The sequence below is a fragment of the Momordica charantia genome, assembly GCF_013281855.1.
Source record: "Momordica charantia cultivar OHB3-1 chromosome 6 unlocalized genomic scaffold, Mcharantia_2.0 BLBB01000006.1, whole genome shotgun sequence".
In the NCBI taxonomy this organism is placed as follows: domain Eukaryota; kingdom Viridiplantae; phylum Streptophyta; class Magnoliopsida; order Cucurbitales; family Cucurbitaceae; genus Momordica; species Momordica charantia.
The window spans coordinates 32,171,407-32,195,497 of NW_028275164.1; the positions used below are offsets into that span (position 1 = coordinate 32,171,407).

General features: G+C 31.1%; 2 protein-coding genes across 2 annotated transcripts; both read right to left on the bottom strand.

Annotated features, from left to right (window-relative positions):
• Positions 1-7,464: 7,464 nt before the first annotated feature.
• LOC111023265 (MATE efflux family protein) lies at positions 7,465-9,499 on the bottom strand. The gene has a single exon (XM_022300660.2). It carries the CDS (start codon positions 9,301-9,303, stop codon positions 7,732-7,734), a length of 1,572 nt encoding a protein of 523 aa, XP_022156352.2. The 5' UTR covers positions 9,304-9,499; the 3' UTR covers positions 7,465-7,731.
• An 8,449-nt stretch (positions 9,500-17,948) lies between these two features.
• LOC111025940 (sugar carrier protein C) lies at positions 17,949-20,027 on the bottom strand. The gene is made up of 4 exons (XM_022303867.2): positions 19,895-20,027; positions 19,475-19,800; positions 18,483-19,112; positions 17,949-18,401 (listed from the first exon to the last, which is right to left on the bottom strand). Exons 1-4 carry the CDS (start codon positions 20,025-20,027, stop codon positions 17,949-17,951), a joined length of 1,542 nt encoding a protein of 513 aa, XP_022159559.2.
• Between the last annotated feature and the right edge of the window lie 4,064 nt (positions 20,028-24,091).

Genomic DNA, 24,091 nt, shown 5'->3' on the forward strand with positions numbered 1-24,091 from the left:
AATTTAATTTCTCCATTTATTCTTAATATTTGGAAGGAGTTGTTATCAATAATATTTATTATCTTAAATATACAATTTTGAAGCAGCCATTTTTTAACCACTAGTATACATTTGATATCTTTCTTCTTATAAAAAATATAATTTAATATTATAATAAATAAATTTTACCTCATATAACATTAATTATATCTTTGTACTTTTTACAAATATTATAGTTAGAAAAATGAAATTTATATTTAATATTAATTATTAGAAAAATCATATATTAATATGAATTTTAAAAAGTAACATACAAAAGTTAACATTAAAAAATGGGATATTAAATTAATAGAAATAAATATATTATATACAAACTAAATTATATAAATATCCGTTAGGGTCTTGTAAAATAAATCGGACTATCTAAATATTCTCGAGCATTTAAATAAATTTTTCTACTAAAAAAACGTGACTATCTGAACATATAATTTTAGACATTTGAAAATATTGGACATAAAAAGTCTATTATTTTAAAGTTTTGGATTTGGAGATGAGATATAGATTTCTATTTTAAGTAAATTATAGCTACTCCGTTATTATTATTATTTTTTATTTTGTCAAGATCTCAATTTAATAATTTGACTGGATGACGAGATTTCAATTTATTTATTATTTATTATTTTTATATTTTTTAATAATTTGACTAGATGACAAGTTCATTAGGTCAGCTCATTGGATAAACTTAAAAGGAGTAGCTCCTAATCTATTTTTTTTAGTACAGCATGTGGGGTGAAAGATTGAACTCACAACCTCTTGGTTTGAGATATATATCAATTATCATTTAGTTAATGTAATGTTTGATTTTTATTTAATTTGTAATGATATTTAATTACATACAACACTATATTTATTTTTAATACTGCATTTCAACGAAATAAAATATAGCATGAACTTAAATTTCTCTCTTAACTTAAAATAAAAATATATCTAATGAACATATTTGAATATATAAAATATTAAAATGAGTTATAACATAACAAGTGTCTAAATTTGATTTAATTAAGAAATAATTTGTTTTCTTAAAGAAAAAGCAAATGAAATATAACTTTACAATTGTCAATGAAAGGAAAAAATGAATTCAATACATTGAACTTAGATTTGTAAGATAAGGCTAATCCATTTCCACCATAGAATTTGACACTTTTTTGACTCGTACCCTTGGTGTATTAGACCGAAGTTCAAATTTTTGCATAATATGGTCGTAACTAAAAATCTCAAACCATAGAGATAATTAAAAAATTACGAAATTCCAATACAGTAAAAGATCACTTCATCGATTTCAATAGTGTCATCAATGAACCCGGATGTGTTCTTGACTGAAAGAGCTATAGCATAGAATGAGTCCACGAGACATAATTCTCATTGGTAAGCAGCTTTGAAACAAGAACTAAATTAGAAGCATAATTGTGGTGGGAAAATAAAGAATCTGAGAAGAATCATCAGTAAATAATCGAGTTTGTAGGAATAGAGATCATAAGCGTCACATCAATCAATAAAAGGAAGGAGGTTTTGGAAGAGACGAAAGAAAATTATTCATTGGATATCATATTTAACATAAATTGGGAAAAAAGTTAATCTTCTTTTTACTTTAAAAATGAACAATTTTGGTTCCTCGTTTTATTTTTTATAGCCATTCGAAAGCAAATAAACTAAAATAAATAAAAGTTGAAAGATATATAAAAAGAAACGGGGTCAAACAAAAAATAGTATTTAAACAGTAATTTGGCAGGTGGGAGGCTAGCGGAAGAAGTTGCTGCATGTGGTCGTTGGGGGGAAGGAGTGATTCTAATTCTTTTCTATATACATACATAAATGCCAAATGCCAGCATGCTTCAGCCGTTACCACCCCCCATGCCTTTTGTTATAATTTCTTATTATTTTATGGTTAAAACTCTATTTTATTCCCCGTGTCATTTGGTTCATTTTAATATCTATATTTTCATAACGTTCATTTTGGTTTCCGTACTTAATAATTTTAATTTATTTTAGTCATGGTACTTTTAAAATATTTATTTTGATCTTTATATTTTCAAGAAAATGTTGTTTTGATTCGTATTTTGAAAATTTTAACATAAATTCTATATATAAAAGAAATATTTCAATATAAAATATTATAATTACATTTTAATAAAATATATTGGATATAGCGTTAGGGTGAAATTGTGATAGAAAAATGACATTTAAAATGAAATTAAGGAATCAAAATAGTCATTTTCTAAAATATATAAGGACCAAAATAAATATTTTAAAATTGTAGGATCAAGATAATATTTTAAAGAAGAAAAAAACAGAAGATATGGTCTATTGGCAATTGCCATGGAGCTGTTTTGAATGCATTTAAATAAATTTTGAAAAAAAGATCTTTTGGAAATACAATAATTATGCCCAAAAGTTGTCTTGATGTGACTTTCTATTTTATTCATTTATAGAAATACAATTTTTAGTACAATTTATAGAAATACTTATTAGGATCAAAATCTCCAATGGCCTTCAACTAGTACTATACATTGATTGCTCATATCGATTTTTAGGCTTAAACCGAGGTCGATTGACTGTATATGTGACTTTCTCATCGACCGATAGAACAATCAGTTTGATTAAGTCAAATTTGAATAGAGCGGTGACGGGTTGTGGTGGATCTGAGCAGCAGGAGCTATGAGATAGGGGGTTGCGGCGGATCTAAGCGTTAGGGTTTGGGTTGCAGTAGATTTGAGCCTCGAGAGTTGTTGGGTAAGGGTTACGACAAGTGTAAGGGGACTTGGTTGCGACTGATCGATATTTCTGGACACCCTCACTTTCAACAATTTCACAAATTTATTTTCTCAAATCTCAAGCATAGTTTTATTATTATTATTATTATTATTATTATTTTATGTAATTAAACCTTAATGCTTAACATTCTCAAATTTAGAAAGTATCAAATCTACGTCGAGAATATATGGAACCTACACCTCAAACATCCTATTAAGATCCCCAATCTAAAATAGTTTTGTCAAACAAAGTCTGATGGTATATATATAAAGATGATTGAATCGTATGAGTAATTTTTTTGAAAGATTATATCTTAGAAAAGAAAGGTCTCAAAGGTTATTTTAGAATTTAAAATGGATTTTTTTTTTTTTTTTTTTTTTTTTTTACAAAGGAAACGGTTTCCATTGAAGGCCATATTTACACTTTTTGATACCTCTTAGAACACGTTTTAGAATATTTTTTCTGTAAGGTAAATATTTTATTGTATTATAGTTTATTAAATAAGTGGCCGCATTAAAATTTTTATTTTTTATTTTTGATTTTTGATTTTTTTGGGAATACGGCCGCATTACAATCTTGAATTATCAAGGGAAGACAAAATCGTGTTTATTTATGACCAAATTGAAATAGAAAAAAGACCAAAAAAATCAATTTTTCATAGTTGGAGGACCACAAGTATAATACAACTTAAACGCAGTATTAATGGAAATAGATTGATAGGCGAAACAGGAATCAAAATACAAGAGATGAGCATAATCATTGATAAATTAATAATTTATATTTACCACATGAATTTAGTTTAATTGTAATTGGCACTGATCTCTGATCGAAAGTGTGAGTTTAAATCCTTTTAACCTACTTGTAGTACTTATATTTTCTAATAATTTGACATAGTTTGAGAACCAGCTCGATTTGGGTCGGTTCGATTTCTTTCACCCGTACAAAGAAGTTTAAATGAAAACATAATAAACTTCGATATTATCAAAATAGGGTTACATCCAAGGTAGAACCAATAAAAGGAAAAAGGAAAAAAAAAGCCTATTAAGATCCAATAAAATCCATAATTGTAAAATAACAATAATGATGATGAGGTAGGAAAGCCACTCGAGATGCTGTTAGAGAAAGAAAAGAAAAGGAAACAACATCATAGAAAAAGCAAAACATATTTTCAAGAAAGGGGATTACTTTGGAAATTCAAATGTATCTTTGGCAAAAATTCAACCTTTAAAAGTTGTATTAAAACTGTAGAATTGTATTTCTGTCACAAATATACATTCAGTTAACGTGTATCTGAATAAACGATTCGATGTATCAATATCTCTCCCTTTTAGATCCTAGCTTTTATAGGCTAGTTACTCTTTTCTCAAACATCTTTCTCGACTTTTGCTTACGGAGACACTCGATCACCTTGAATTGAACAAGCTTTTCCAATTTGTTAATATCTACGTCTTTCCCCAAACACTCGTATATATACAACAATTTATTCCCATTTAACAATTACCAGCATTCAGATTTTACATCTTTACACATTCATTTCTTAAAAATATTTTTTGTCACATAAACATTTTGTTGTACATTAAACTTTATTTAAAAAAATGACCTCATTAAAATCTTGAATCATGAAGTGAAGACAAAATCGTGTTTATTTATGACCAAATTAAGATAGAAAAAGGACCAAAACAAAATCAATTTTATTTAGTTGGAGGACAAAAATTATAATTAATCATAGCGTTAATGGAAAGAGGTTGACATACTAGGACAAACGGGAATACAAAACATTCATAATTTTTTATATGAAGCAGCTTAAACGAAACAATTGAATTGTATGGAATTATATTCTTTAGATGATAAACTTTGATCTTACCTAAATAGGAGTGAACATCCAACACAAAGTTAAGTAAATTAAAATAATAATAATAATAATATCTGCGGTAGAAAATTGCCAAAAATAAGTTTATGGGGTAGGAAGAACCATTAGAGATCGATGCTATTATAAAAAAAAGATATCATTGAAAAAAAGAGGGAGGAGAAAGGAGAACGTGGAAGCTGAGAAATCATGTGTGGTTCAATTAAGTAAAGTGAAATAGCTTCTCAGTAAATACGTTTGTTTTGGAAATTGAAATGTGTCTTTTGCGAAAATCCAACCTTTAAAAGTTGCATTAAAAATTGTAGGGTTGTATTTTCTATTAGATATGTACGTTCAGATGGATGACATGTGTCTGAATATAATAAATTTGAATCAATTTAGTAAAATATTAGATGTGTATTAATATGCTCCTTCTAGACCCTTGCTTCTATTGGTCAAATACCCTTCTTTTATTTAGTGTCGTTGGACGAACTAGTACAATAACACTAATCAATTATATTATAACGACAGAGAGGTAGCTTATGAATCTAAAACCAAATCGAGGCAAGATTTACACTTTATAAAATTATCTTTTTGTAACACAAACATTTGATTGTATTATTTTATAATACAACTTAAACTTAGCATTTAATCCAAATATATTGAAATAATGGGAGAAAGGGGAATCGAATTACAAGACATAGGCGTAAACAGTTTGATAATTTTGTGCTAATTTTGAAATCAAAAGTAGTTTAAATTGAAAGAATCAAATTAGGATAGAATTATATCATTTAGATATAAACTTTGATCTTTTATTCGAATATGGGTGAACATCACAAAGTACATGATAATAATAACAATGCAGAATGAAGATCTACCGAAATAATATGGGGGAGAGAAAAAAAAAACACTAAGCCAACTTAAGTTTAATAATTGGTACTCCTCTTTGATCAAATTATGGGTTTGAATCTCCACCTTACTTGTACTAGAAAAGAAAAAAAGATAAAAAAGGAAGAGGGAGAGGAAGAGAAAGAAAAGATAAAACGGAAGGGGAAGAATCATGCGTGGCCAATTTAGTCAACTAAAGGGAAGCGGTATTTTCACGCGACGGGTTTAATTTGGAAATCGAAATGCATATTTGGTAAGAAAAATCAATGTATTACACTGCGACGCGTTTATTTTGGAAATTGAAATGCATATTTGGTAAAAAATCCATGTCTTACATCTGCATTGATCCTTTATTTTAAATTAAAGATACACGTCTAGAAAACGCGTCTAAGAATGAGACAAATCTGACTCAATTAAGCAAATCAGTTCCCTATATCAAATTTATCTTTTCTAAATTATTGATTCTATTGGCCAAAATGCTATCCTAGAGGCTCAAGAGCATCTCCTTAACTTCAACATCCTTCTCGACATTATTATTTAGACACTCATCATGAATCGCCTGTTTCCAGTTCAACATTGTTCAAATTTGACATCTCTGTCTCCACTCATCAATAGTCTCTTCCAATTTAACAACGCTCAAAATAAATAAACAAAATTTCAAAATAATGATAATAATAATGAAGAAGGAAGATCCACCATACAAAATAAGCCCTAATTAATGTAGGAAGAATAGCCAAGGATGCTATTGGAAGGAGGAGAAAGACAGAGGAAAAACACTGCATAGGAAGGAGGAAGAGAAAGAAAGGAGAAGTGGAAGGGAAGGAATCATATGCGAACGAGTGACGCATCTCCTCATGCAATGGATTCATTTTGAAAATTGGAATACATATCTGGTAGAAAGTTCTATATTTTAATGCTGCATTAATCTTATCTTTTAAGTTAGATATACACATTCAAAGAACGCGTCTTTAAATAAGACAGATCTGATCCAATTAAGCACAACAATTTCCTATATCAAATTTCTCCTTTCTAGATTTTTAGTTATATTGGTCAAATCACTATCCTTAGAAGCATATCCTTAACTTAAACATCTTTCTCAACATTATTATCCAGACACTCATTCTTAATTGTTTGTTTCCAGTTCAATGTTGTCTAAAATTTTACATATCTATCTAAACACATATCTTCAACGATCTCTTCTAATTTAACAATGTCTAAAACATACAAATAAATAACAATAATAACAATAATAACTAAAGATGCCATTGGAATTGGAGAAGGAAGAGAGAGGAGAAAAAACACTACGCAAGGAGGGGAAGAGAAGAAAGAAGTTGAAGGGGAGGACTCACGTGTGACCAATTTAGTCCACGCAGGGAAGGTCTACTCATGCAATGTATATTTGGTAAAAAAAAAAAATCATCTCTAGATTAATCTTATTTTATAAGTGAGAGATACACGTTCATACAACGCATCTCTGAATAAAATAGATCCAATTCAATTAAGCAAAACAATTTCTTATATCGACCCTCTCTTTTCTAGGTTTATGCTTTGATTGGCCAAATCACTATCCTCGAGAGCATTTCTTTAACTTCAATATCTTTCTTGGCATTATCATTCAAACACTCATTTTGAACAGTCTGTTCCAATGCAGTATTATCCAAATTTGACATTTCTATCTAAACACTCATCCCCAACAATCTCTTCAAATTTAACGAGGCTCAATTTAACATATTTGCCGCTTCTTATTTAGTATCTAAACCCACAAAACAATTCAACTTTCGACCATTCCACCAACACCACTAGAGCCTAGTTCAATTCACTAAACCGTTTGAGAAAAACACATTATTCTCCATATCCTTTTCAAGTAGAGTGACAAAGATACAAGGAATATAAAACTATGACATACTTATCAAACTCAAGATCCAAATTACCTTATATTCCAAAAGAAACATAACTTTCATTCAATAAAAAATAAATGAGAGAATAACTCAATTTATATTCACCATGCCACCAATAATAACATCAACAACAAAAATGGTTCCCTATAATCCTATCAACGACATCTCTCCTCTCCTCCTCCTCCTATCCTTTACAAAAAATTCAAAGAACCAATTTGTTTTCTCAAAACTAACAAACCAAAATGTCCAAGCACCAAAGGAAAAAAAAAAAAAAAAAGAACCCACTTCACAATCTTGCGGCCTTTCCCTTCACACTTCCAAATCATTGGGATGCATCAAATTGGAACACCCTTTTTCCTCATCATCCTCCCCAAATGTCTCATTTTCTTCAGTTGCTGTCAATTCCTTAGCCCTCTGGGCCTCTGCTTCCCAATTGGTCCGAGCCAGGGCCATGAGCATGGCCATAGCGCACGAGCCCTGCGCGGCCAGCAGCCCCACCCACAGCCCCTTGAAGTCCCATCCGCCGTAGAAGCTCAGCCATATCGCAATCGGCATTCCCACAATATAGAAACACCCCAAGTTTATGTTGGCCCCCAATTTCGGCCGCGCCGTCCCTCTCAAAACTCCGCAGCTCGTCGTCTGCGGGCAGTTCCCCAGCTCGCACAGCCCTATAATTGGGAGAACCAAAGAGGTCAATTCGATGATTTTTGTGTCTTTTGTGAACATTGTGGCCCAAGTTTCGCGGACCGTGAAGGCGAATAGCAATGCGGAGAGGCCGAAGAAGAAGCTGAAACAGAGCCCAACAATGGCGGCGAATTTTGCCTTTTCTGGACGGTCCGCGCCGAGTTCGTTCCCCACTCTGGTCGAAACTCCAAAGCTTAGAGACGATGGGAAAATGTAGATTAAAGCTGTGGTCTGAATCAAAATCCCCATCGAGGCCACCGTGGATTGAGGATTGATCATGAACCCACTGAGCAAAATCATGATTTCGTACCACCACCACTCCAAACAAACCGAAACGCAGCTGGGAATCGCGAGACCCAGAAGCGATTTCCAGCCTTTAAAACACTCCGACGAGATTCCGGGCCAGGTTTTCTCGTACACGCCAGAGATGACAATGAAGACGATTAACGATCCGACGAGGTTGAAATTCGTCCACACGGCCCCCAAGGCGACGCCGTAAATTCCCAAATTGAAAACAGAGACGAGGAGGTAATTGATGGGGATGTGGAAGATAATTGCCAATCCGGCGCAGTAAGTGAGAGGGAGATTAATGGATTGGCTACGGAGGTAAATTCGAAGAGGGTGGAGAAAAGACAGAGCGATCAAATCGGGGAGAGAACAGAGGATGTAGGATTGAGCTTCATTGGCAATATCGTCGTTTTGGCCGCAAAAGATCAAAATTCTTTTCATATTGAGCCACAAAAACGAAATGGGTATTGAAGAAAAAAGGAGGAGAATGACTGTTCTTTGAAGGGCGAGGCCTAAAAGTTTGAATCTTTTAGCCCCAAAAGCTTGACCGCAAATGGGCTCCATGCCCATGGCCAGGCCAGAGAGAACAGAGTAGCCAGTGATATTAGCGAACCCAATTGCCAGCGAACCACCGGCCAGCGACAGCCCGCCCAACCGGCCGAGGAACAGCATGGAAACCAGGGAACGACAGTACATCAGAAATCCGACAAGAATCATCGGAAGTGCGATGGCGGAAATGCATTTTGCCTCTGTGAGAACGGGACAGAGGTTGTTTCCTGCTGGGGTTTCGGAGATCAGAGGGGCTTTAAGTGAAGCAGTAGCTGTCAGAATGTTTGGTGGTTGGTCAGAAAGTACAGAAGAAGAAGAAGAAGAAGAAGAAGAAGAAGAAGAAGAAGAAGAAGTAGACATTTTTTTCCCCCTTTGAAAGGTAAAAAGAAAAGTGGGGTTTTTTTGAGAGAGAGAGCTATGAAGAAGATTGATGAATGGGTTTGTGTTTAAAACACAGAGGAAACCCTTAAAAGAACAAAAAAAAGGAAGAAAAAGGCGTTTTTTTGGAGAGAGATAATGAAATATTGAAATCCCTTGTTCTTCACACGTTGAACTGAAATCTGCCTTGAATCTTTCTTTACGCGGCCTTTTATGACCATCAAATATGTCACTGTTATGGCCTGCAGTCGAAGAAATTAGAAAATTCCACGTAGACAGAGACACAGATTAATTCTAAAGACCAAATCTGACCGAAGGCATTTATTTATTTATTTATTTATTTATAAGGGGATTAAGGCAGTTTTTATGAACCAAGAAAGAAAATTCTACTTATATTTACGAGTCAAGCCGATCAAAGAACAGTAAAATGGAAAAATTAATAATAAAATTTGAAACCTTTTTTTTTTTTTCCTCTTCTTCTCGTTTTTGTTTCTATTTAATGAGGAGGTATTAATACGGTCATGAACAACGTTTTAAGAGCAGGAAATTCTGCCATTGGTTCTTCTCTAACAGGACAAACATAAACGATTGGACGGTTAAGTCGGTCACCTTTTTATTTATTAATTTATTTATTTGGGGTCTTTTCATCCATTTATTAAGGTTAAATTACCAAAAGTAATACTGAAGTTTGCGATTTGGTTCAAAAATTTCAATACTGCTTTGGACCGGTTATAAATTTTATAAAAATATCATTTGAATAAATATCTGTTAATATTTTGAATGAAAAATTGACCACGTAGCAAGTAAAGTATAGACTTATTTGAATTAAGTTTGAAAAGAGAGAAAATGTGTAAAAAATGCTCTCATTTCTCATTGGGAGTTTATGACAAAATTGAGTAGATAATAGAGAAGTAAATTCTATTGACAATAGAGAAAGAAGACTTGAATTGTGACATGTATGCCACGTCAACTTGTAGATACATCATGCCACGTCAATTTTTCTTTTAAAATATTAATGGATGTTTGCTCAAATCAGGGCCGACTTAAACTATAAGGAGCGAAACCGATCGCCTAAGGCCGCAAAATCTAAAAGGCCTCATATTTTAATTTTTAATATAATTGACAATATAAAATAATTTATAATATTGAAAATGCAAAGTAATAATATATAAAATATGTTTAAGAAGAAAAGGGCCTTTAATTAAATGTAATATTTTTTTTTAAAGTCAAGTTGAGCGGTATTTATTTTTTATAATTAGGCATTTATTAAGTTATTATTATTTTGGTTGATGAGGATGAACCGTGTGTTAGTGCTGCATGAGTTATGGCCTGTTTGGCCTGTTTACCACTTATTTAAATTTCAAGAATTATAGTTGATGATAATCATGGTTTTGGACCCACGGCGTTTTCCTTTTCCTTTCTCACTTACTTTTAAGTTTTTGTATTTTGATTTTAATTATATTTCATAATATAATATAATAGTTCTTTAGGGAATTACCAAAATAGGATAGTTGAAAGTAGTGTATTACAAACAAGGACTCCACATTGTACAAAACGAAAAAATCAAAGTCGTGTCGCAACGCCACTCCTATAGTAGTACTAATTTGTAGATCTGGATCTTCTATTCAAGTTTATTAAATTGTGAGAGCTTGATATGAGAGAAATGAAAATGGTTGTTTAGAAATAAAGTATATAGTTTAGGAAATGAAATAAGTTTCTCGAAGATGAGATTATAGTTCTTGATTCCCTCTCTCATTTGGAAAATTAAGTAGTAAATTTGAACAAGTAATTCCAGCGGTTTCTTTAATGGAAATCATGTATTGAAGGTATGATTTTGTCGTTTCAGTATCATTGTACCGCCACATTCTTCTTCTTTCAACTATGGTATTTTTCTTAAAAGAGTATTCCCATCCAATAATCCGACAAACTTTCAATTCAATACTATTATTACTTGACAAAGATAATAGTCTGAACACAGCGGAGAAAACGATGATATCAATTTTAAAAAATCTCATAGGTATATATCTAAATTACCCAACTAGATATATTTTAACTTACACATAAATAACAACTTACTAATATTTGAGAATAGACATTCATTTCCAAAAGAGCACCAATGTTGAAAAGAAAATTGCTTTTATGACAATTTGTGAAAAATTTTCTAACCTACCTACATCTTCTCTCTTTGTCTATATAGACTATTCAAGTGTTAAATTAGAGACCATTCAAAAATCGTAATTAAAATATAATTTAAAGAAATGAATAAATGAGTTAAAAATGTGACTGTAGTTCACGTATCTCTAATTTAAAAAATGAAATGGGTATAAAAGATGTAATTCAAGTGCTTTCATTCCATGAAAATCATGTATCGAAGGTATGATTTTGTAGTTTCGAAGACAATGTATGACCACATTTTTCTTGCTCTTTTCAACTATGATATTTTTCTAAAACACTAAATTGTTTCCACCCAATATGCCCAACAAACTTTCAATTTAAAATTTTAATTACTTGACAAAGATAAGAATGTATAACCTTGCGGAGTAAAAGATTTCAAAAAAAAAAACCTTATAGGTATCTAAATTATCCAACTAGATATATTTTGCACTAATTTGTGGGGGGACATTAAAAATTTTCTAAAAGTACACAAATAATGTTGAAAAAGACAATTGATTTTGTGACAAACAGTGGATGGTATCCAAACCTATTTTGGTATTTTCAATTTACTATTCAAAATTGTAAATTTATGATGGGAGAAATTAAAATAGCTACAAGTTAAATTAAAGTATAATTTAAGAAATGAAATAAGTGTTTTCAAGGTCTAATTACAATTCACTCTCAACTTTTCTTATTAATGCAGTTTTTTTTTATAAAAAGAAATTACTCTTTAATTTGGAAAATAAAGTAAGTGTATTGAAATGCAATTCCAGCGCTTTCTTTATTGGAAATCATGCATCGAAGGTATGGTTTTGTCGTTTCAAAATCATTGTATGGCCTCATTTTTCTTCTTTTTAATTGTTGTATTTTTCTCTTCGTTTCCACCAATGTCCAACAAACTTTCAATTGTATACTTTTATTTATTTATTTATTTTTAGTGCGTGCGTATGTATGTATGTATGTGTATGTGTGTGTGTATATATATATATATATATATATGCGGGGGGAAATCAGATTTAAACTCACAACTTTTTACATGGAGATAAGTGTCTCAATGAAAGTTATGCTAAATTGGTAATTGAATCCTTTTATTACTTGACAAATTAGATCAGGTGGAAAAAATAATGATATCAATTTTGAAAATATTGTAGGTCTTTTATTTGTTTATTTTCTTTTGAAAATATAGCAGTTTCATTCATGAGAACAAGTAGTTCCCTCTAGGACTACAATAGATGGCCTATCTCCTTGTACCTTTTAATCTAAGAATGGAAACTTGTACCATATTCGTAGGTAAAACTGGATGTATTTTGAATATAAATAGCAACTTTAATAATCTTGATGAAGAGACGTTGATTTCTCAAAAAGGAACACCCATGTCGAAAAGAAAATTGATTTTACCAAAACGAGTAGAGCTCAACGGTAATTAGTATATATCTCCAACTAAGGGACTGTGAACTCAATCTCCACCTCCACATGTTTTACTAAAGGAAAAATGAAAATTGATTTTACTGCCATATATAAAATTTGTTACATAGCCACGATTACAGTACAAAAGAAAAGTCAAATCTCCAAACATCGAAAACGATAACATAGAGAAGATAACAATTTAACACCATGGATTGAGGCGTCTAATAATTAAAATAATATAAAACTTTGGTGGCAATTAATCAAAGAAGATCATCCAAAAACTATATTTTAAGGGGAAAAAAAACAAACAATGTGGTCATAGATCGCATTTAAAATGTTATCAATATGAAGCCTAGCTAGAGTTTTGTTTTGTCTTTTGGTGTTTGTTTACACTCGGCTACTACAAGGTGTAGGAATGCAGGTTATGAGGGAAAAAAAAGACAGAGAAAAACAAATATAAATAACATTGAATATATATCGACATTATATATATCAATGTAGTAGTTGGCCATTAGACAGCTAGATTTCTATCTTCTTTATAAAATCTATATCTATAATAAAATTAAAACAGCTCATATCACATATATTTTTAAATAAAAGGTCGGAAGTTCAAATCTCTACATTTCCACCGTTCTCTTATTATTTTGGGATTGATAAAACATTCGTTCGTTGGTTGTACATCGACATGTTTGAAAACTTGAAACTCTCCTCACAAACGTCGTATACAACTCAAAACAATGAAAATAAAAAATAATTGGGAAAGTTAATTTTTGATCTCTCCCTTACTATTTCTTTTTTAAATGCCAAATTTTGTTGAACAATAAAACTTAGCATTTTTTTTTTAAGTTTTTGAGTTTAGTAATTAAATTTAGTTTTCCATTTTAAAAGAAAAGTTAAATATGTTATTTTAGACCGGTTTTTAATTTATCCCTAAAATTTTAAAGTTTCAAATATTTTCAAAAGAGAAACTTGTGTCAACTTGTCCACATCCCCAAACATATTTTAAATGCAAGGTTTTAAAAGTTGGAAATATGGAGACCTTAATTTCATAAAGATACTGATAAAATGTCAATATCGATTGATATTTCTGTAAAAATTAAAAATATTTAAAATCGTAAAAAAATATTTAAATTAACAAATAAACATTTTTCTATATCTAAATAAGTAGAAATAATTAATATTAATATTATGTATATATATTAGTGATATTTTTCATATATTTATTTTTTTTTTTAAACAATGGAAATTTTGATCAACAAACCTTGCATAAAAGTGTCGATAGAAATGTGAATCATGCTGAATACTCGTAAGAAGCCACTTTATTCAGGCATGTAAGGTACAAATGAGAATATAAGTGTAATAAATTAATATGAAATTCACATATATAAAGCCTATCTAAAATATATACATTGCATTTAGCTAATTTGAATATAAGTTAACAACCTCTTCTAAAAAAGTCATAAGTTTACATCCACAAACTCCATTATTTGAACCGTATTGTTTTTAACTCCATTATTTGAACCGTAATGTTCTAAAAACAAGTAGTTTTACAAATTTAAGAGGACTTTAGTGTAGAACTCAACTAAAAAATTAACTAAGAAGTTGGGCTACCACAGTCCCACAAGGATTGATTTACACTCACATGTCACAACGTTGGACTCATTTTTTAACAAATAAAGAAAAGGTACCCCTTCAAAATTTACTATATATATATATATGTTACCAAAAGTAAGTAAAAGCTGCCTCCTGCATATTCAAACTTTCATCCATGGGGATGAAAATTTCAAAGAGAATTCATTTGCGAGCCAAAAAAAAAGTGACTTCTCCATTTCAGGACCATTTAGTAACGTTCACGAAGAGATTTTTAACTTTTTAAAATTTAAACTCTGAGATAATTACCAAACATGTTTATATATCTCTTTTACCAATTAAAAAGAAAAAAGAACGAATCAAAAACAGCTAACAAACGTAATTTTATTTTCATTTATTAAAAAAATAAAGAAATAAGAGAGAGAAATGCTACGAGATGAGTCATTAATTTCGGTCAAATATTTAGAATGGTGGATTTAGTTTACTTTTTATTATTACTTTTTTTGGTTTTGGGCGAAAGAGAGAGGTTTTTGTAATATGTGCAATGGGGAACTCATATAATGTAGATATGATCCGTGTCAATTTCATTCTTTGTGGTATGTGCATGAATTTTATTCATCTTACTTTACTAGTCCTACTATATTTAGTAAAGACATGAAGTCATGATTTTTCAAAAGTAATGTTGATTTTCTCCAAATTTTTGAATGTTTAATTTTACGCGATGGGTTTATTTCTTTTTCTATGAGTAATGTTTGATGCGGGGTTTGAATCAGGAATGCACTTTTAGAAACTCCGAAGAATACCTACCTATACGAAGAGATTTGCACACCGATGTGATACTACATATCAATATTCACGATATTAATATTCATGGGGTTTCATTCTCAAAACCAAGTGACAATAAGAGAAATAATTCATGCCTATTATAAACCATTATAAGGTCTTTTTTTTAAACGTGGGATCCTTAATACTACAAGCTAAGTTAAGGCAAAGAGTTCAAATTAAATACTGAGAGCTAACGGTACCTTGTGCTCCATGCGCTTCTCCCTGTTATTTATAGAGAGGGAGTCTCTCCGAGTTGTCTCGAATGGATTGACTTGACCCCATTTGACCCACATCACTTATTTGACCTTTCCCTAATTATAAATAGTAATATTGAGAGCTGTGATAGATGCTAATTATTTGAATTCGTTGCTGGAAAAATAGAATAAATTATGAAATTGTTTGACAATGTATAGTTTGTCAACTGTGAATAAACTAACCCAACGAATTAAAACCTTAGGCTTCTCATTTTCAGTCGATTAAACCCTAAACTTAATTTGAGAGGGAAAAATTATATCCTCACTTAATTTTCTCATTTATTTTTTTTTTCCCTAAAATTTTGTTGTTAGCATTATTTGTGGCGGATGGGTTTACTTTTCTATATTTCTCAATTTGTAAGTTTGGGCGTCTCTTTGCCTTGCTTGGACTTTTCTGTAAAATTTAAATATTTCTTGCCACTTGATTTTGAGTATTTAATTTGTGAATATTTTTCTAATTTAATTTTGAAGTACTAATATCACAATTGATAAACTTTTAATAAAGGAAATTATTTGAAAAGATGTTTTTTGTTTTCTATATATATGCTATCATTTTACTCTAGCAAGGTAGAACAATTAATCGTAAAAAACATGAAAATTACTACTAAAATTACCTTGTTTTCGCGTGATCATCTTCTCTGTTGTTTATATATTAAAATAGCTTTTAAGAACGTCCTATAGAATGAAAATGTTTTATGTATCAAATAAATGTTATTTTCTCATCTATAGTAGCAGGACAAAAACAGTAAGTTTACTATTTAAAATCCTCACTCTCATTATTCTCATTTACCATTAAATTTATTTCAAAATGAAAAAATATATATATATATATATAAGAGGTTGTGCTGCCCTCCCTACTTATAATTCAATTTTGTTGAGTTAATATTTGATTAAAACATATTAAACTGAAGTTATCAAATTAACATGAACTGAATTTCATCCATAAACGAAATACTAATTTAATTAAACCAAATTTGGTCTCGAGAATTACCTGTTAAAGAATTGATAAATAAATACTGAGGGCTTTTGAGTTCAATGTTAATTAAATTAATAATTAATAATAAATTGTGCATGTTTACATATATAGTAACACAGATTGGGTAATTCTTAAAAAAAAAAATTATATATGGTAGGAGAAATGGTGATCATGTACACCCAAGTTATTATTATTATTTTGAAAAGTAGACCCATGTACGTTTAATTGATCGAACCAACTTAATTACGCTCAACTCAACTAATCTTACGGGACAACCTATTACGCATAACTCAACTAATCTCACGGGACAGCCGAACCTACAATATTTGGTAACAAAATATATAAGAATTAATTGGAACTTCTTTGGACCAATATGAACGATCACGATGGTTATAAATAAACAAATGTGTCAAGATTAGGCGGCACATATTCAAAAATTAAAGCTTTGATAATTATCAATAATATTTCACTCCAATTTTCAAATATATATACATATATATAAACTTTAGTATGATTTAAATAATTATTTATTTCTTGTAGGTAAATAATGGTTAGGTCGTAGAAAATGTCTCATCTTAGTCCTCGAAATCAAATCTTTTTTGTAATTACTCAATAGCTACCATATTTCTGGTAACTGGAGAGTCTAAATGATACCTCTCTCACGAAAAAAAAGTTGTAGAAAGTGAAATATAAAGATTTTTAAGTTGCAAATAATATACATTTCAATGGAAATTGATAAAGATAGTTGGAATTATTTTTCGAAGTATAGAAAATAAGAAATAAAGTTCAAGAAGATCTTCCTTGGCAAAAAAAAAAAAAAAAGTTCAAGAAGATCCATTTGAAAATATTCCGAAAAGAGAGGGAAAAAAGTCAACAATTAGGCATTTGAATGTTGATTTTTCTAATGTCAAAACTAAATCTAAAATTCAAAATTTGTGAATTTTAACTTTTTAATAGGGAATTAAATTAACTATCACGTGAAAAGAAAAATCGTAGGTACAACTGATAAATTTTTATTTCCGACTTTGTTCAGATATAATTTAACTTGACTGTAAAGGGAAAAACTTAAAAAGTAAAAACTAATTAAATGATAAGTACATAATCAGTCACTTACAGGAGAAATAGTAAAGCAATAGGAATAAAACTTAATTAAATAAGTTCATCAATGTTTATATGAATGTCAAAAGTTCATTAAACTTAATATAAACGTTAATTATAAAGTAATTAGTATAAGACTTTGCGAATGAAACGAAATAATTTATTTACGAACTGACGAAAATATATAACAAAACTAACGTCTTCAAAAGCAAAAGCAACGACTAAATCGAAATGAAAAATAAAAATAAACTTGATCCTAACAATAACTAAGCAAACAAATAAAAACTCTGGAAAACCTATTGAAAAAAACACTAGAAAAGCATCTAAGTAGAAGAAATATTCTGGGGCTTTTCTGGGCTAGGGTTAACATATTTTCCCCAGAAGGGGTGTTTCTGCCAAACAACATTCATCTCTTCAATGGGGACGCCCTTGGTCTCGGGAAGGAACTTGTAGATGAAAATGCTCATCATGAGCACGAAGAAGGCGAAGAAGATGAACATTCCGAACTTCATGTGGCAAAGCATGGCAGTGAAGATTTGAGCGACCAAGAAAGTGAATATCATGTTCACCGACACGTTCACACTTTGAAGGGCAGGTCGGACTTCTAGAGGGAAGATTTCACTCGGAACCAACCATCCCAGAGGTCCCCATGACCATGCAAACCCTGCAACATAGGTGCATATGAACAACACCACCACACCAGCATATCCCTTCGATAATTCTCCCGCAATCCCATTCACGCCGAACTTGTATGCAATCATAGCAGTCACCACAATCTAAAAAATAAAATAATTATCAAATGGTACCAGAAATATACATTAAAAGAAATATACATTAAAAGGGATTTAATAGGTTACCTGGGACATGAACATTTGAGTGCCACCTTCAAGGAAAAGAACCCTTCTTCCAAACCTATCAACGAGCAAAATGGCAGCAATGGTGGACAAACAATTAACAGTTCCAGTAATGACGGCCGATATCAGAGAAGCTGAGTTTCCAAACCCTAAAGTTCTGAACAAAACCGGAGCGTAAAAAGTGATGACATTAATCCCAGTAAGCTGCTGGAAGAAAGGGATGGCAATGGCCATGGTCAACTGTGGCCTATACTTGCTTTGGAACAAAGCTACCCATTGGTTTTTCACTTGCTTTGAAGCATCCTTGGCTGCAACCAGATCCGCGAGCTCGGCATCCACATCGTCCACCCCACGGACCTCCTTGAGCAGCTCTTTGGCCTCTTCGTGGCAACCACGCTCAATCAGTGAGCTCGGAGTGTCGGGGAGGGTGAAGGAGCCGACGATGATGATCAGGGCCGGGACCATGGCTCCCCCCAAGCTCAACCGCCATCCCCACCCGCCGGAGATCTTGGAGAAACCATAGTTGAGGATGTTGGCTATGAGAATGCCGACGGTGATCATGAGTTGGAAGAGATTGTTAAGAGAACCTCGATATTTATATGGAGCCATCTCCGAAAGGTAGATTGGTACCGACTACCAAACATAACATAACACAGTAAGATTTCTTTTTTGGATTTAGGTTTAAGAAATTAAGATTTGAGTTGAATTTTTCTATTATTAAGGTTAGATAACTATTTTGTTTCAATAATAAAGTGAAAAACACAAAATATCTTTTTATTCTTTTCAGTTGAGAATATCACGATTCTGTTTTGTATCAAAGCGATCAAAAAACAATCGTTTACCCTAATATCCTAAATTTAGGGTAAATAAACAGATATCAACAAATTAAAATATTAAGCTAAATTTTCTTCCCTTCTTGTGTTTAAAATTTAAAAATTAATTATTCTAATCATGCATGTAATTAAAATCAAACAAAAGGATTTTAATTAAAAAACCTGATTAGCGCAACCAATGCCGAAACCTAGAAGCAAACGGCCGACGATGAGCATCCAAATGGATTGGGCGAAGCCATTGATGAGAGCTCCGGCGAGAAACAGAATGCCGCCCAAAAGCATGGTAATTCGCCGCCCACACTTCCGGCTAACGGTGGCCGCAACTATCGACGAAAACAAAGCCGCCAGATACAAAGATGATGTAAAAAGAGTCAGAATCTGACTATCGAATTTGCAGTACTGATTGTTCGAAGGATCCGTGGACGTCTCTTTCTTGTACACCGCCGGAAAAAACTTTGACAAAAAAGAGTCCATAGACGTCACACCACCTGAGGGAGAAAAAAAATTTAAAATTAAGATTTATCAGTACACTAAATTGAAAGATAAAAATATTATTGTGATTCAAAATTTAAATTTTCTTACCTGAAATTCCCAAATCATAGCCGAAAATCAAACCGCCGGAGGCGGCGATGAAGCATGTGTAGAAAACTTTCCAGGTGAATTTTCCGGGATACTCCTTCCCTTTCTCAGGCGCCACCATAACTCCTCCGGCCATCTCTGACAAACTAATAATAATAAGAGCAAATTTTGAGAGTGAGAGTGAGAGTGATTGTTGTTCTCCAAGTTGCTTTCTTTTATAGAGAAAAAAATAGGGTTTTCCGTTTCCTAATGGGGATATAATTAGCTATCTGGATTTTAAATTTTGGATTAAGTTTTATCCTAATTATCGAAGGTAATTGTTTTCTTTTTTTTTTTTTTTTGGTTTTCGAAATTCTCTTTTGTAGATTTTGAGATTACGATCTTTTATCATATTTCAAAGAGGGAAAAAAAAAAGAAGAAGAATAAATCTTTCATGTTTTATTTTGAATTCGAAACTGATAATGTAAAAATTTCTAACGAGATATTTTTTTTAACTAAAAGAAAATGTAGGATGACCATTTTTTATATATATATAATAAAATGTAACTAATTAAGCATATTTTAATTATAAGTTATTGTGAATTGGAAAAGAAAAATTATAGATTATTGTGACATAAAGTAATATGTGTTATGTAACTAATTATATGTATATTAGTAGAAACTTCTGCATTTATTTTTGAAATTTTTTATTTATTCGATTGTAGGTATTTTATTTTTTTTAATTAATTCATTTAATTATTTTTAACACAATCTGTTTATGAGACAAAAATTTTCTCTCTCTTTCTTATGCATCCTACAGGAGTGAGGACAAATACACACAATTTAGGGTGAAGTTGGTTCGGTTCAGTTTGGTTTTAGATCGGATAAAAAATTATATTTTAAAAGAAATACTTTAATAGTTTTGCATGATCTAGAAGAAATAATAAAGTTCCAAAAATATTAATAGCCATTAAGAAAGAACCTAATTTCAAAAGATATATGATAAGAAAAATATTTATGGTTAGATAACAGTTTAGAGCGTTGATGTTATTAAAAAGTCTACTGAAGTTATGAGAATATTATTGTCCAAAAAGAATTCTTTTCTATATATAGATAATTAATTGAATTAGTCAATCTAAATCATCCATATAATCCAGGTCATCAAGTCGAAGAGTTGGTTGCGACTTGCGAGACCAATACCATATCAACCTAATCCAAATTTTGGCCCAACCCAAATTAGATTATGAGCAGGCCCAACTAGGCCCATTGAATCTATATTTGCTCAATATGAATCAAGATGTCTTATAATAGTTGTTTTTTTTCATATATTTTTTTGGACAACGAGGGGAATGGCCAAACTAAATAGGACTTTTTAAAAAATAAAAATGGTTAAAAGTATCTCATAATGTTATAATCGATAACTGGTAGTTACAGTTTTAAGAAAAATATTAACTCTAGGAACTATAACAAAATAATTTAAATTGCAGTGAAAACGTTAAAATATAATAATATTTGTATTTTGTTGGGTTGGAAAAACTTATAATTCTTGTGTATATCGTGAGACTAAACATAAAATCTTTCCTTCTTCCCCAAGTGTGTCTAGCACGGGTACGTGCTTCCAATTACAAAGTCTCTATCGAGTTTGTGAGCGTGCGTCTGCATGTCTTGAATAACAATCACACTTTCGCTTCCAATTACATTTTTGCTTGAGTGAAAATCTACTAGATTTGTATCCACACAACAGTTTTAGGGTTTTATGGTTTTTGAAATATGGAGGGAGTAAGTATATTGAGAGACTAAAAAGCATCAAAGTTTTTCTTCTTCCTTAAAGCGGAAATAGTCTTTCTCCATTTTCCTTTCTCTGTATTACTCTTCTCGTTCTTCCATTCTCTGAAGAACGTGTGTCTGTTGGTGCGTCTATAACGAGTAAGTGCTCTCCATTATAGAATCTCTGTCGGGTTTGTGATTTTATGTGAAACTATTTACGAGGTAATTTGTATCCACAAAGTCGCTAACCATATAATTCAACAAAAGTGATAGAATCCCACCACAGGACACCACCCCATTACCAAAATGTCCTCTAAAATTTTCATTCCATGACAAAAAATAGTCATGGTAGTAGGGAGAAGATCAGAACTTTTGGGAAGTGAGACAATAGATTTTTTTAGAGATAACCATAATTCTTGTGAAGAAGAAGAGCCAATAACGTGACCAAGAGTAGGTGGAGAAAGAGTTGCGCTAGTTAGAATGATTAACCCCTAGTCATGGGTGCTCCATTTAAGGAAACCTTCACTGACTTTATCTGTTAAGCCTCCACCAAAGAACAAATAAATTTTTCTATTGCTGGAATTCAATCGTGGATATGTCTAAATAGGGAGTGAACCTTCAAGATTGCAACTATATTAAATCTCCACCCTACAAAATTAGAGGAATTCAACCTTACTAGAATCAAATTACAAATATTTAAAAAGTAAGAAAAGAGGGAAAGAAAGCGTGGAAGAATAGATTTTGACTAGTTTTATTTTGTAAATTTACTTTTATGTAGGGTAAAGATATTGATTTGATTTTGAAATATAATCCAAATTAGTTTGATTTTTAATTTCGGTATATGTAGTGACAGATAATGGAAGGGAATCCATCTTTTTAACTTTAGGCTTATCTTCAAGAGACTTTAGATAGGGAATGAACTTCTAATCTTTGATTTTCCAATCGTCAGTTTGTCTGGAATATGACAAGTGATGAACCTCTATACACATCAATCTTCTTAATTCTCAAGTCGAAGGCATGTCAAATAAGGTGGGCAGTGCAATGTGAGTGCAATGTGAGAAGGGTAAAATAGAAATATAATTAATGACATGTTGGCAGAGTCCGTTAAATAAGGGTAGGCGAATTTCCTTATAACAACAGCCGGCAATTATTGAAAATTATAAAACTTTTAACAAATTATCATGACTTGGAAGATCTTTTATCATCCTCGTTCTTACTAGCTATTATGTTAATTAACTTTGAGCCGGCTAAAAATTAGAGTCACTTGTTAGATTGTGAGCTGAGTTGGTGGGATAGAATTTTAAATTGAGAGTACATCCACTTGTGTTTTAATAGAAAAGTTTGACCAACTTTGTAGATTTGAAAATGTTAGATTATTTTATACTTTTAAAGGCAAAGTCAGTTTGTTATTACTTTTTGGATCTCAATTTTCCTATATAACTTTAAGAGCAATATACCTTGGTAACCCAAAACACAAACAACAAATCAACACCTTCAATTGTTTTAGAATGGAACAAAAAAAGTCGCAAAATTAGATGGAATCCACAGTGAAACCCCAACCCACAAAAAGCAAAGTTCCTAAGCCAACAAGTGCGAAATTAGGTACCAAAATTGAGAGACACTGAGGATGGGTTCAATGCATAGAAATGGAAAGAACCTAACTTGGTGGCTAAATAATGGCAGAAATGATAGCCACCATAACCCTCTTACCCTCAACAACCTCATACTTTTCCAGGAAAAGCAAATTTGAAAGGCCCTTTAACTTTCCATGGTTGGGGTGACGCCTAAGTTTTTCATGATTGAATTACCATTTTAGTCGTCCTTCGGGACTACCGTCTTTAAATTTATTCTAGTTCTATTTGAATTTAGTTTCAATTATTTTTATTTTTAATTACCTTTTTCCTTTTCATTTTTTTCTTTTTTAACTTTTAAAATTGATAGTGTAACTTTGAATACATGTAGCAAGTCTCGTCTAAAAAGATATACTAAGTAAGTAATGAATCGCCTAAGGCCCCACTTTATAAAGTCTCATATTTTTCATATCACATATTATAATATTATTATCCATTTATTTTAATTTTTAATTATAAATTTAATGCAGATAAAAATAATATAAATTTAATTGGTCATAAGCTTTTAGTCAAAGACATGTACAAGTGATGATCGAGTTAAGCTGGCGTCGCTAGTTTTAGTTAAATATTTTTATGTTCATTACTAAATGTTAATTATTATGTAGTATGCTTTTCACAGCTTTTTTATTTGAAACATAAACTTTAATAAAAACATATTTGGTTAGAGGAACATTATCATATTTCTTTTTTGTTTTATAATATTATTTTACAAAAAAAAAAACACTTATAACTAGAAATAAATTTAAAGCTAAAATTAGAAAAACAAAAACTTTATCAGACCTTGTAACTTGGAATTTATTTTGACAATCGTACTATTTATAAT